Source organism: Phoca vitulina, unplaced genomic scaffold (assembly GCF_004348235.1).
Source record: "Phoca vitulina isolate PV1807 unplaced genomic scaffold, GSC_HSeal_1.0 scaffold17, whole genome shotgun sequence".
Classification (NCBI taxonomy): Eukaryota; Metazoa; Chordata; class Mammalia; order Carnivora; family Phocidae; genus Phoca; species Phoca vitulina.
In genome coordinates, this window is record NW_022589720.1 from 33,566,049 (window position 1) to 33,580,538 (window position 14,490).

General features: G+C 40.4%; 1 protein-coding gene across 7 annotated transcripts in view; it reads left to right on the forward strand.

The window, feature by feature from the left end:
* Window positions 1-7,035: 7,035 nt before the first annotated feature.
* Window positions 7,036-14,490, forward strand: part of ZNF131 (zinc finger protein 131) — a 30,569-nt gene continuing 23,114 nt past the window's right edge. For 2 of the 7 annotated variants that reach the window (XM_032415279.1, XM_032415283.1), the window contains exons 1-3: window positions 7,036-7,261; window positions 8,172-8,310; window positions 9,363-9,464. In XM_032415279.1, the coding sequence (XP_032271170.1) occupies window positions 8,187-8,310; window positions 9,363-9,464 (226 nt within the window). In that variant the 5' untranslated portion in view covers window positions 7,036-7,261; window positions 8,172-8,186. The other 5 variants (XM_032415282.1, XM_032415281.1, XM_032415280.1 and 2 more) reach the window with 5 other exon arrangements.

The window sequence follows — 14,490 nt, forward strand, 5'->3', positions numbered from 1 at the left end:
TCTCTTCCATCCTGATGCTGTGCACCAAGAGTCCAAACTCAAATGGTTTAGAAACAAGGCAAGTAAAAATGAATGATGTGATTCAGATCTAAGACATTAGAAAGTGATGAAAACTATGAACTAGATAGCTCAAATTTCATACAGAGAGGGCAGTCTCCCTTTGGCCTAACCCAATTGTTGTTGTATCGGAAAGTAGTCCTATATACTGGAATTTCCAAAAAGCCTATTTCTATGTGCAATTTCTTCATCTTAAAAAACAGTGTGGGAATAATGATGATAATGTTAAAACACCAGTAGTCCAATTCAAACTATAAGCTGTTGTCTATCATCCTTGCAGATTCTCCTTAAACAATCTCATCTGGGGACTTCTAAAGAGGATGGCAGAGTAGGAGGACCTTAAATTCATCTTGTCCCATGGATACAACTAGATAACACTTGCACCAGAGCAAACAACACAGAAAAGGACCCAAAGATTGGCTGAACAAACTCCACAACTAAATGTAGAGAAGAAGCCACATCGAAGAAGTTAGGAAGGGCCAGGACTTTGTGGTAACCTAAACCCTGTGGGTCTGACCACTGGAGGGAGGGAACCTCAGGCATTGAGGCAGGTAAGAAACAGACTAGCATATTGGGAAACCTACAAAGGGAAGAGAAATCCCCATAGCATTTGGCTTTGAAAATTAGAGGGGCCAAATTTCATGAGTGCTTACAACAAGTGGGACTCAAACCCTGGAGCTTTAAAAATCAGTAGGGCTTGGCTCTGAGAGAACCCAGAGGGCAATAGGAAGCTGAGACCCTGCCCTTAAAGAAACAGCACAGCAAACAGCCTGTGGAGAAGCAGCAGTTTGAAAGAGACCTGAGGTTTATGGGAGGAAGAGTTAATTACTAATCTCAGAGTTAGTTTATTTTTTATTATTTTTTTTTAAGTAGGCTCTATGCGCAGCTTGGGGCTTGAACTCATTACCCTGAGATCAAGAGTTGCATGTTCTACTGACTGAGCAGGGACTTCTCTAGGAATAAAGGAATTTCCCTCCCCCACCCCTCATCATAAACAGAGCCACCTGCAGGAACCAGCACGGTGCTGGCACTCACTACCGAACTTGCTTACACTGCACCCTCCGCCTTCCCCCTACCCCCCAAGCCAGACCCGCCTCAGTCCTGGTGCTGTGGAGCCCCTCCCCAGAAGACCCCTGCAAACTGTGTCTCTTGACCACCCGAGGAGGATGTGCCCATGAAAGGAAGTGGCATGATATATTCTAAGTGCTGAAAGGGAAAAATCTACAGCCAATAATACTCCATCCAGCAAGGCTATCATTCAGAATAGGAGAGAGAAAGAGTTTCTCAGACAAACAAAAACTAAAGGAGTCAGATGACCACTAAACCAGCCCTACAAGAAATACGAAAGGGGACTCTGTGAGTGGAAAGGAAAGATGAGTGAGAGTATGAAAAGAAGGAAACACAAAAGCAGTAAAAATACGTATTTCTGTAAAACATCAGTCAAGGATTCACAAAAGGGTGAGAATATGACAAATACCTAAAATGTTGGGGGGAGAGGAGTAAAGAATGTGTCAAACTTAAGTGACCATCAACTTAATATAGACTGCCATATGCAGATGTTATACACAAACCTAATGGTAACCACAAATCGAAAAACTCCTAATAGATATGCAAAGAATAAAGAGAAAGGAATCAACGTTTATCACTCAAGAAAACCAGCAAACCATGAAAGAAAGAGAAGAAAGGATCAGAGAAAAACTACAAAAACAAGTAACAGAATAGCAATAAATATATATCAGTAATTACTTTGAATGTAAATGGACTAAATGTTCCAATCAAAACACACAGGATGACAAAGTGGATAAAAAAACGAGACCCATCTGTATGCTGCCTACAAGAGACTCATTTCAAACCTAAAGACACCTGTAGATTGAGGGGATGGAGAAACATTTATCATGCAAAAGATAGCCAGAGTAGCAATACTTCTATGAGACAAAATAGATTTTAAAACAAAGACTGTAAAAAGAGACAAAGAAGGACACTGTATAATAATAAAGGTGACAATCCAACAAGAAAATATAACAATTGTAAATATTTATTCACCCAAAATGGGAGCACCCAACATAAAACAGTTAATAAGAAACATAAAGGAACTAATTGATAGTAATACAATAATAGTAGGGGATTTTAACACCCCAATTTCATCAATGGACAGATCATCCAAACAGAAAACCAACAAGGAAACAGTGGCTTTGAATGATGCACTGGACCAGATGGATTTAAAAGATATTCGGAGCATTTGATTCTAAAACAGCAAAATACACATTCTGTTCAAGTGCACATGGAACATTCTCCAGAATAGATCACATATTAGGCCACAAAACAAGTCTCAACAGATTGAAAAAGATCAAAGTCATACCATGCATTTTTTTCTGACCACAACACTATGAAACTAAGGATCAACCACAAGAAAAAATCTGGAAAGACCACAAATACATGGAGGTTAAATAACATGCTACTGAACAATGAATGGGTCAACCAGAAATAAAAAAGTACATGGAAACAAATGAAAATGAAAACACAATGGTCCCAAACCTCTGGGATGCAGCGAAAGCGGTTCTAAGAGGGAAGTATATAGCATACAGGCCTACTTCAAGAAGCAAGAAAAATCTCAAATAAACAACCTAACCTTACACCTAAAGGAGCTAGGAAAAGAACAACAAACAAAACCCAAAACCAGCAGAAGGAAGGAAATAATAAAGATTAGAGCAGAAATAAATGATATAGAAACTAAAAAAAACAATAGACCAGATCAAAGAAACCAGGAGCTCGTTCTTTGAAAAGATCAGCAAAACTGATAAACTTCTAGCCAGACTCATTGGGGGGGGGGGGGAGGGCTCAAATAAACAAAATCACAAATAAAAGAGGAGAAATAACAACCAACACCACAGAAATACAAACAAGTGTAAAAGAATATTATGAAAACCTATATGCCAACAAACTGGACAACCTAGAAGAAATGGATCAATTCCTAGAAACTTATAAACTACCAAAACTGAGGCAGGAAGAAATAGAAAATTTGAACATACTGATAACTAGCAAGGAAGATTGGATTAGTAATCAAAACACTCCCAACAAACAAAAGTCCAGGACCAGATGGCTTCACAGGCGAATTCCACCAAACATTTAAAAAAGAGTTAATACCTATTCTCAAACTGTTCCAAAAAACAGAATGAAAACTTCCAAATTCATTTTATGAGGCCAGTGTCATCCTGATAACCAAAACCAGATAAAGATACACCAAGAAAACTACAGGCTAATTTCTCTGATGAACATAGATGTAAAAATCCTCACCAAAATACTAGCAAACTGAATCCAACAATACATTTAAAAACATCATTTACCATGATCAAGTGGGATTTATTTCCAGGTTGCAAGCGTGGTTTAAGATTTGCAAACTAATCAACATAATACATCACATCAATAGAAAAAGGATAAAAAACATATGATCATTTTGATACAGAAGAAGCATTCAGCAAAAAACAATACCCATTCATGATAAATGCCTTCAACAAAGTAGGTTTAGAGGGAGAACATACCTCAACATAATAAAGGCCATCTATGAAAAACCCACAGCAAATATCATACTCAAAGGGGGAAAAAATGAGAGCTTTTCCCCTAAGGTCAGGGACAAGATAAGGATGTCCACTTTCACCACTTTTATTCAACATAGTACTGGAAGTCCTAGCCAGAGCAATCAGACAACAAAAAGAGATAAAAGGAATCCAAATCAGTAAGGAAGAAGTAAAACCATCACTATTTGCTGATGACATGATACTCTATATAGAAAAACCAAAAGACTCCACCAAAAAAATACTAGAACTGATAAATGAATTCAGTAAAGTTGCAGGATACAAAATCAATGGGCAGAAATCTGTTGCATTTCTATACACTAATAATGAAGCAGCAGAGAGATAAAGAAAACAATCCCATTTACAATTATACCAAAATAATAAGATACCTTGGAATAAACCTATTAAAGAGGTAAACAACCTGTATCCTGAAAACTATAAAACACTGATGAAAGAAATTGAAAACAACACAAATAAATGGAAAGACATACCATGCTCAAGTATTAATTGGGAGAACAAATATTGTTTAAATGCCTATACTACCCAAAGCAATCTACAGATTTAATGCAATCCCTGTCAAAATACCAACAGCATTTCTCACAGAACTAGAACAAACAATCCTCAAATTTATGTGGAACCACAAAAGACCCGATAGCCAAGGAATTTTGAAAAGGAAAGTTGGAGGCATCACGATTCCGGACTTCAAGTTATATTACAAAGCTGTAATAATCAAAACAGTATGGTACTGGCACAAAAATAAACATATAGTTCAATAGAACAGAATAGAAAACCCAATTATATGGTCAATTAATCTCGACAAAGCAGGGAAGAATATCCAATGGGAAAAAGACAGTCTTTTCCACAATTGGTGTTGGGAAAACTGGTCAGAAACATGTAAAAGAATAAAACTGGACTACTTTTTCACACCATACACAAAAATAGACTCAAAATGGATGAAAGACCTAACTGTGAGACCTGAAACCATAAAAATCCTAGAAGAGAGCATAGGCAGTACCAGAGACCTCAGCTTTAGAGACACACAGTGGCTATAGCAACATTTATCTAGATATGTCTCCTGCGGCAAGGGAAGAAAAAGCAAAAATAAGCTATTGGGACTACATCAAAATAAAAGCTTCTGCACAGTGAAGGAAACAACAAAACTAAAAGGAAATTTACTGAATAGAGAAGATATTTGTAAATAACATACTCAATAGAGTTAGTATCCATAGAAAGAACTTCATACAACTCAACACCAAAAAATCCAAATAATCCAATTGAAAAATGGGCAGAAGACATGGACAGTTCTCCAGACATTTCTACATAGATGGCCAACAGACACATGAAAAGATGTTCAATATCAGCCATTATCAGGGAAGTGCAAATTAAAACCACATAGAGATATCACCTAACATCTGTCAGAATGGCTAAAATCAAAAACACAAGGAACAGGTGTTGGCGAGAGTGTGGAGAAAAAGGAACCCTCTTGCACTGTTGGTAGAAATGCAAACTGGTGCAGGCACTCTGAAAAACACTACAGAGGTTCCTCAAAAAGTTAAAAATAGAACTATGCTACAATTCAGGAATCACACCATTGGGTATTTACCCAAAGAATACAAAAACACTAATTCAAAGGGATACATGCACCCCTATGTTTATAGCAGCATTATTTACAATAGCCAAATTATGGAAGTAACCCAAGTGTCCATCAATAGATAAATGGATAAAGAAGTGGTATATGTATATACAATGGCCTATTATTCAGCCATTTAAAAAAATGAAATCTTGTCATTTGCAAGGACATGGATAGAGCTTGAGAGTATAACGCTAAGTGAAATAAGTCTGTCAGAGAAAGACAAATACCATATAATTTCACTCATATGTGGAATTTAATAAGCAAAGGGAAAAAGAGACAAACCAAGAAAAAGATTCTTAACTCTAACTATAGAAAACAAACTGATGGTTACCAGAGGGAAGGTGGGTGGGGGGATGGGTGAAATAGATGATGGGGATTAAGGAGTGTACTTTTCATCATGAGCACTGGCTGATGTATAGAATTACTGAATCACTATATTGTACACCTGAAACTAATAGAACACTATGTTAACTATATTGGGATTAAAATCTAAATTAATTAATCAATTAATTAATTTTGCATTAGGATGGATGAAAAAAATATCTGTTTCCAAGGCTTCGATACCCACTTTATGCTAAAACTTTCCAAATCCCTAATACTAGCTCTCTCCCCTAAATGCTATACAGGTCCATATATAAAAGACTTGTTGACATCATCTGCATTTAGTTGTCTCCTTAAAATGATCTCTTCCCTCCCCATTTCCTCCACTTATATTCTCCATTTTGGTAAAATTGTTCCAACAATCCATTCAAGCCAGAAATCTAGGAGCCATTCTTGAGTGTTCTTTTCTCTCACCATGAATACATCCAACATGTATTTAGTACCCATGACATGCTTTCCAGCCAATGTTGATCCTATTTCTGGATTCCATCCAATTCTCTAATCCCATTTGCCACCATGATTTCATCTACATTACTAATAGCCTCCCACTGGTCTCTACTCCTTGCATCTTCTCCCATTTAGTCTATCGTCCATACTGGGGCTAGAATTCTCTCTTTAAAAAAGTAAATCTCAAAATGTCACTATCCTGCTCAACCTTCAAGGTTTCCCTTTGCGATTAAAAGAAAATCTATCATCTTTACAAGGCCCCTGTGGGGCTGTCTCACCAGCATTCTTTTAGTTCTCAAAATGCTATAATCTTGTTGCCTCTGAATGTGCTGTACACTTGGTTAAGAACACTCAGACTTCATATTGCTTCTTACAGGTCACTAGCTTTCCTTGACTCTCCCACCCCCACCCCAGATTACCTTGTTTTTTACATCTCGTAACACTCAGAACTCTGCACCCAGGCAATTAACTATACAAAATATCTATCTACTCTATTAGACTAAGATTAGGAAGGCAGAAACCACATACCCCTTGTTCACCACTTGATTTCTCAGTCCCTTAAACAGTGCCTAGCACAGCGTTGGCTCTAAATAAGTGTCTGTTGAAATAATGATTACACTCACTCCTGCATATAGCCAGCTATTTGAGTCTTCCCCTAATTCCCCACTCTGTTTTCTTCTGAGAAAAAAGGAAATCTCAACCGGTTATCCTCCGAAAGCATTTTTTTTCCCAGATGAATGAGTGAATGACCCATCCAAGTGAGGCTGATTGTAAGTCACCGGCCTCTTTAAGCGCGGGGCTTGGGAGTGGAGAGCTGTAGTAATAGCATCATGTGTAAATAATCGGAGTAGATCCAGGTTCTGAGCCCAGCAAACACGTGCTGCCTGCCGAGCGTGGAGAGGGCGGGCACCCGGGAGGAAGGTCCCAGGCGGCCGGAACGTGCTCGCGCCCGTGGCCGCCGCCCGCGGCGCGGCCGCCCGGGTCTCGGAGCGAGTGCACGTGCGCCGGCCAGACCCAGTGGAGGCAGTGTCCGGGCACTCGCGAGGAAATGGAGGGCGAGGCGCTGTTTAGGGGTAGGAAACAGTGTGGGTTGAGTTTCGCCCCGAGAGGGGAGAGCGAGGAAGGAGAGGCTCTGAGGGCCAGAGAGGAGACAGGGAGCATCACGAGCTAGGTAAGGCTGGCCGACCTAAAGCTTGGGAGGAAAGGGGGCGGGGCTGGAGGAGTCGCCGAATAAAAGCGCACCCGGATCGCGTTGCGCGCTTATTCCGAAGTCCGGGTCGGAAGCACTCACACCTGGAGCCCCGCGGTAGGGGGTGGGTGGAGAGGCGGTGATTTAGGATCCCCGCCCCGGGTACGGCCTGGCTCAGAGCTGGCCCAGCTCCCCCTTTGCCGGACTTTCTCCTCCTCGCGGTAGCGGCCGCGGCCTCACCATCGCCCATGTCAAACCCCTCGGTAGACTCCGCCCGCCACTAGTGGGGGCGGGTGGGGTTGTGGCCCGTTTTCTCAGTGGTCGACGCTTGGTCGGCGTCAGCCGGAGCCCAGCGCGGTGACGCGGCACGTCGACGTAAGTGACGCGCAGGCTCGGGCCGCTCCTCCTTCCCTGAGTGAGTGCCGGCCCGGTCGGGGCGGGGGAGAAGAGGGAGGGCGGGGGAGGGAGAGGCGACCCGGGAGTCGTTGTGGGCCGCGGGCCGGACCGGGTCCCGGGGCGGCGGGAGCCAGGGCCTGGCAGAAGGGCTTGGCGGGCCGTTAGAGGGCCGCCACGGCTGTCGGGTCCCTTCCTCTGCCGGACTTGCGCGCCCCGGCGCCCGGAGCCACCGGCGCTCTGCCCACCCCGCTTCAGCTCGCGTCTCCCGACTCCAATTAGGTCAGGCTCGGAGTCCCGCGGCCGCGGCTCCGGCCCCCAACGCGCGGCGGCCACCCGGCTCGCCTTTCTTTCTTCCCTCGCCTTCCTCTCCTCTTGCCTCACCCTCCCCCCTTCTTTTCACGTAGCTGGGGTTTTGTTTTTTGTTGTTTTAAGCTTTAGGGGTTTTGTGCCTCAGCCCGAGCTCATGGGTGTACATTATCATGCTCCTCTTTTGTAGAGCAACCCGACGGCCATGGAGGCCGAAGAGACGATGGAATGCCTTCAGGAGTTCCCGGAACATCATAAAATGATCCTGGACCGATTGAATGAACAGCGGGAGCAGGATCGGTTTACTGACATCACCCTGATTGTCGACGGTGGGTAGGGTGGTGGGTAGAGCAGCGAATTTGTGGCTTCCGTTCTTATCTCCCCTTCCCCCACCCGCCTTTTATACCCACTCTCTATGGCCTGTGCCTTTTGAGTGTGCGCTGGGACCTGGGTGGGGGACTTGTCAGTGTCCACTCACGTAGACCATGTTGCAGAAGGCTAGTTGGCTAGTCACGCTTTCAACATAATCATCGCATCTTAACTTTTTTGCAGCCTTTTTAAGTTTTCCCATTGCACACTGGAGTGCAAGATGATGGTTTTGGAGATAGGGAGGATATCTCTAAATGTTTGGATAATAGCCTTCTATTCATAAGCTGCTTTGAGGAGCCTTTCACAGCAATCATTTGGGAAGTGTTGATTCTTTCTAGTTTCCCAGATGGTCTTGGAGGGAGAATGTGAGATTCCTTTGCAGCACTGGTACCCGCTTTGGGAAGCCAAATCAAATGGGGTCTTTACCAGTATTAGGAGTTGTCATTATAATGGAGGCAAACGCAGCTTGGGTAACTTTTCTATTTAGTGAAAATAGGCATCTCAAGGCAGGCTATTCTTTATTATAGATTTGCTGCATTGTAGGTCTGCTGCTTCCAAATATTAGGCATGTTAACATGTTTTCCATAGCAAATACATCCAACTTTATGCTTATTCTATGGCGTTTTCTTCTCTCTTTCCAAATGATGTATGTAACATTTTGGGTTGTGTTTATATTTAGCAGTTTTAAATGAATAGGATATACCTTTGACTCTTTAAGTGGTAAGAAGCTCTGTACCTCTTCTAGTTTTGTAAACTGGCTTTTATAAAACTGACTTAATAAGGTCTTTGAGGTAAAGATCTGGCTTTGTGTCTAATTAAGATTGAAATTTGTCAAGATAGCCGCTAAGAACATTCTAACTTTAGTTCAGTAATCTATATAGTCTTATGATTATATTATGGAGAAAGGTCTACTTTATATAATTTCCTACTTTGTTTTTTGGTTTTACTTTTGATTTTTGAATATATGTGATACTCTTTTTTTTTTTTTTCTTTTTTTTTCTTTTTAATCTAGGACACCATTTTAAGGCCCACAAGGCTGTTTTGGCTGCTTGCAGTAAGTTCTTCTACAAATTCTTTCAGGAGTTTACTCAGGAACCTTTGGTGGAGATAGAAGGTAAATGCTTGTTTTAAATACAATACTTAGCGAACATTTTAATTGATGAAGAAGTGTTAGTTAATTTAGCAAGATACCATGGGAAATAGGCATCAGTGGTTCCTATTAGGTGACTGGATAAATTGTTCTTTTGACACTTGAGAATTCTTACTTTCAGTAAAGTGCTTAGTAAAATGATCTGTCAGGAAAAACTCTTACATTAGATGGTAGCTGTTGGTCTCTTAAAGGAGTCTCTTCCACTTCTAAAACCAGTGGTCACTGTCTTTTGAAAACATGTATTAAAAGTGAATTCCCATCTTTGTTCAGTGGGCTAAAGTTTCAGACTGATGGGTTACAGTGGAAGCTGCAGGTTACAGTAGAAGGTTCTTTACTAGCAGAGGTACATATGACATGCACAAAATGAAGTGGGCTGCCACAATACGGAAAAGGCTAGGAAAGATGAACTGAAGTAGCATTCAGAAGTTCTAGCGGATAGAGTCTGGGATGGAAGGAATCATTCAATAGATGCTGCCTTAAAGTAGAAAGCGATTTTTGTACTTGCTTGACTTTTATAATAATAGCTTCCCAAGTGCCAGCTATAGTGCTATGCAGTTTGTGTGCCTTTTCTGGGATTTACAGCAATCGTTTGAAGTAAGTGGTATTATTTCCAATTTACACATCAGGGAACAGGCTGTAAATGGTTACATGCTCAGTGTTGTCCAGCTAGCAAGGGATTCACTTTGTACTATTAATTACTGTGCTTTTGTCTTATACTGCTACATTACCTACACCTCCCTGTCATCCAAAACTATAGGAAATAAATAAGCTTGCCTAAGTAAATACAGAATTTTAGTTCTTTCAGTGTTCTTGAGTTTTGGTTTTGTATCTTTTTCATGGTGTATGTATTCTTTGTTATGAATGAGTTTCCTAGAAACGCTATTCGCTTGGGGAAATTTGGTGCCCTGGGGAGTAAAGAAAATGAAAAAGTTAAGCATGTTCCTTTTTGGGGGGGGGGGTACATTCTAGTTTATCTAGCATTCTGGCTGATATATCCGTAGATAATCTTTTCATTATCTGTGATGAACAGAGCCACAGGTATAATGGAAATCCACAAAGCTTACTAAAGTGAGAATCTAGCTGTCTATACGGTATTGGTTTCTATTACAGGGCAAGATTTCATCCATTCATTTACCTGAGGTACTGTGTGACACCAGGCAGGTAACTTTACTTCAGTTGCATATTTGCCTCCTCATCTGAAGAGTCCTCATTACTTTATAAGCTTGTAATGATTAATGGAAATAACATATGCAGAGTGCTGAGCATAGTGTTTGGTGCATTGTCAAAGCTTAATAAATTGGGGCTATTTGTCAAATTTTGAATACCTGTTACATGTTGTGTACTATACTAGACCCAGGAAATGAAGAATTGGTGAATAAGACAGCCCTTAAAGAATTTGCAAATTTAATCACAGATTAGCAACAGATATAGAAAGGAGTGCAAAAAGTGTTACAGAGACTTTTATTGTGGAATGGTATAGCTGAGAGGAGAGAATGAGTAGTTTAGTCCACCTTAGAGAGGGAAGATTTCAAAGAGGAGTTGACTTCTGCTTTTTAAGCAGAATCTTAAACAGTCAATAAGTGGCACAGGCTAGAATATGCTTTGCTTTTGGAGCAAGGAGTATACCTGGAGAAGTAGGGTCTTCTAAAGACTAACCACCTTGAGATTGTTTCTTGTGCCTTTTAATACCTCTGACCTACTGTCTCCATTATAGTATAGCACATACAAACCTTTAGTATTTAATATAGACAAATGAGAAAACAGAATGTAAGAACATTTCTGTTTTTGTTATTTGCCAGATCCAGGTTTAAAAAATCAATGTGGTTCAGTGTTTTCTTAAGCCATTAACTTTGGGATCACTGTACAACCTGTCTAGGTCACCTGGCTATTGAGAAAGCCCTGGGCATGTAATTCGAAAACCTGAGTTTTCTTTACTGTTGTCAGTTGTATAAGCTTGAACATGTTGGCTTCCTTTTTTTTTTCTTTTAAATCTGTAAGATACGTCAAGTAATTTTGTATTATGTCATGAGCATTTTGAATATAATGACAGTCTGTGTTAAAGTCCTTTGTTTTGTTGATTTTGCTTTGTTTTGTTTCTAGCAGGCAGTCAACCTGCTTTAGGTTCAGACTGCCTTATGTGGATTGTGGATGCAATTCCAATTTAGTTTTCAAAACTTTTGTTGTGGTGTTCAGGTCCCAGGTGTGCCGAGCTGGGTGGTAGACCGCCTCATAGTGCGGTACTCAAACCCTTTGCTGTGCTACCTCAGCTCAGTTCTTCACATGTGTAAGTTGGTGGCTAGAGCAAGACTTCATTCACAGAGGACCTTCTTCTAGTTCCCTCTTCTGACTTCTGCACTTTAGCTCCTAGGAGCAACTTTCCCTGATCGTCTGGCTAGAAAACTGGGGTTTTAGCGTCCCTGTGCTGTCCTATGCTTCCCACAGTGGGATCTGTTTCCTAGACAAAGCGATGAGAGGAAAAAAATAAGATTTCTCTCCATGCTCTTCAGATCATCGTCTATTTCCTAGTTCTCTGTCAGAAAGAAAAACTTTCTCTCAGAATTTAGTGCCTGCTTGGTGGCCACCAGCACAGGTGTGCAGCATCAGAACTGGAACTTGCTTTGAGGCAGGGCTGAGAGGAGTAATAACCAAGGATTTCCCGCCCCACTCATACTCTACATTCCCTTTCCTGGTTCTCTAGCCAGAAAGAGTTTCTTAGGCTTTTTTGTCTGTTCCTCCTACCCAGAAATGGGATTTGGGCTGTCTTCAAGTCTAAGCTGGGATATATTTGAGGAAAAATAAAAACGCAGGAAACTCACTGCTGTTCTTTGAGTTTTGATTTCTCTCCCCAGCATGCTTGCTTCTGTTTATCTTTCAGAATCCTTATATATTTGCTTTATGTATTCTTCCCAGGATTTATGATTGTAAGCGGTGGACAAGATGGAGTATGGAGTGGTAGAGTGTGCTTTCTTTGTCTTAGCCAGAATTGGAAACCCCATCTGTAAAATATGAATAATGACCTCACTCTGTATATCTAGAATGCTGCCCTCTTTTGCTTCTTCCTAAGTGAAAAAAAGAAGATGCAGGTTAAGGTGTTCATATTAACGGTTTCTTTAGATACTCAGAAAAATTGTGTTCTCCTGCACATTTCTGTTATGAAAGGAGCAAGGGATTAATTAGAAAGTGGGCTGAGATTTGAAAGTTACCAGACTAGTCCTCATGGAGAATAATGTTTTTGCAACTGTGTATCATCTGTCACCACATCGCTTACCTGGTTAGGTGGTATCAGTTTGGTTCATGTTAGTTAATTAGGTCAGTGATTTATTCCTAGGACTAGTGCTGGACTGGCGACTTAAGAAGCACCCAAGATGCTTATAAAAAAAAGGTTCCCTATCCCAGTTTTGATTCTGGAGATCAGAGACCCATGCTTTTATTAAGTTTACAATGATTCTAATTAACCAAAATTGGGAACTAAGTCTACAGTTCCTTATTCAAATCCTTGGAGGCCAGATGTTTCTTGAAATTACAAATTTTCTAAGATAATGCAGTCTGTGTATTACATTACTCCCAAAGGGGTCTTAGGGTGACATCCTGTAACCAAACAATATTTTGGAAGAGTAGCATATTAATATTTACTCTAAATGGGATAAATAGTCCCATGTCAGCTCAAACCAAATTTTGCTGCCAAATTTATGGGAAAACTCCTGGTCTTAAGAGATTGGGGGACTTTGGGATTATGAATAAGAGATTGTGGGCCTGCAGTGAATGAAGTCATAGGTATTCAAACTCTTCCAAGCTGGAATGTTTCCTGCCATCATCTTACGTAAAAATCTTTATTTTGGACTTATGAGTTGGGCCATCTAGGGTTGATTCTAGTTTTCATCACTTAAGTAACTTGCCAAAGTCACGGTTATTAATTTTTCTGTGCCTCAGTTTTCCTATCTGTAAAATGGAGATTACAATAAAGTTCTCCATAGGATTGTTATGTTAATACTTGTGAGGTGTTTGGAGTCATGCTTGATATTTGCAGTATTACATGTGTGTGTTTGATTAAAAATCAAAATCTTATTCAAGAAAAATTTACATGTTTTTAGAAAGGACTTTTGTTGCACTTTTAAATATTTGGTTAAAAACTCCTTAAAAAATTTTTTTAGTTACTCTCATATAATAAAGAATAACATGGTCAAAAGATAACCAGGAGAATAAAGATTTAGGGGACTCAAAGTAACCTTCAGAGAATCCAGTTATTTTTAGTTTGCTTATGCAGGTGTATAAAGTGCCTAGGAAGAACATAAAAGCATTTTTGTATTTGCAGTTGTGTATATTGTGTGCAGTTTGGACATGGGCATTTCTTAGTGTAAAAATTCTATGTTAAAAATAGTTTTCTTCTGGGGTGCCTGTCTGCCTCAGTCGGTGCAGCATGTGACTTTTGATAATCGGGGTTGTAGGTTCAAACCCCAAGTTGGGTATAGAGAGTACTTAAAAATCTTTTAAAAATAAATAAAGTAGTTTTTCTTTGTTTCAGTAGATTTTTGTAGCCTTGCATTAGCAGATTGAAATAATATATAGCATTGAAGAGCACAAAGAAATAGAGTATCTTTTGGGCCAAAATTTAAACATAAAACTTGTAAAGAAAAGTTGGAATTGTGGAAGCTTAATTTTGAAAGTGACTTTAGCTCTTATTCATTCCTATTTTGTGTGTCTGCATCTTAGGGAGCATTGTGTTAGATACTGTGAGGTGAGTGTACAGAAACAATCATTTCCCTCAAGTAGCTTAGAGTCAAGAGATGCCCATGAGTTGTAATTGTCAGAACAAGTACAGAGTTCAGCCGGGGGGGTGGGGAGGAGCATTAAAGAAAGTCTCATTAAGTATGTGGCATTAGAATTGGGCCTTCAAGGGTGCTGGGATTTGTACAGAGATAAAGTGATTAAGCATTCAGGAAGGAGGGTAAATATTAATAAAGGCAAGGAAGCTTTAGAAGTGAAGGGTTTG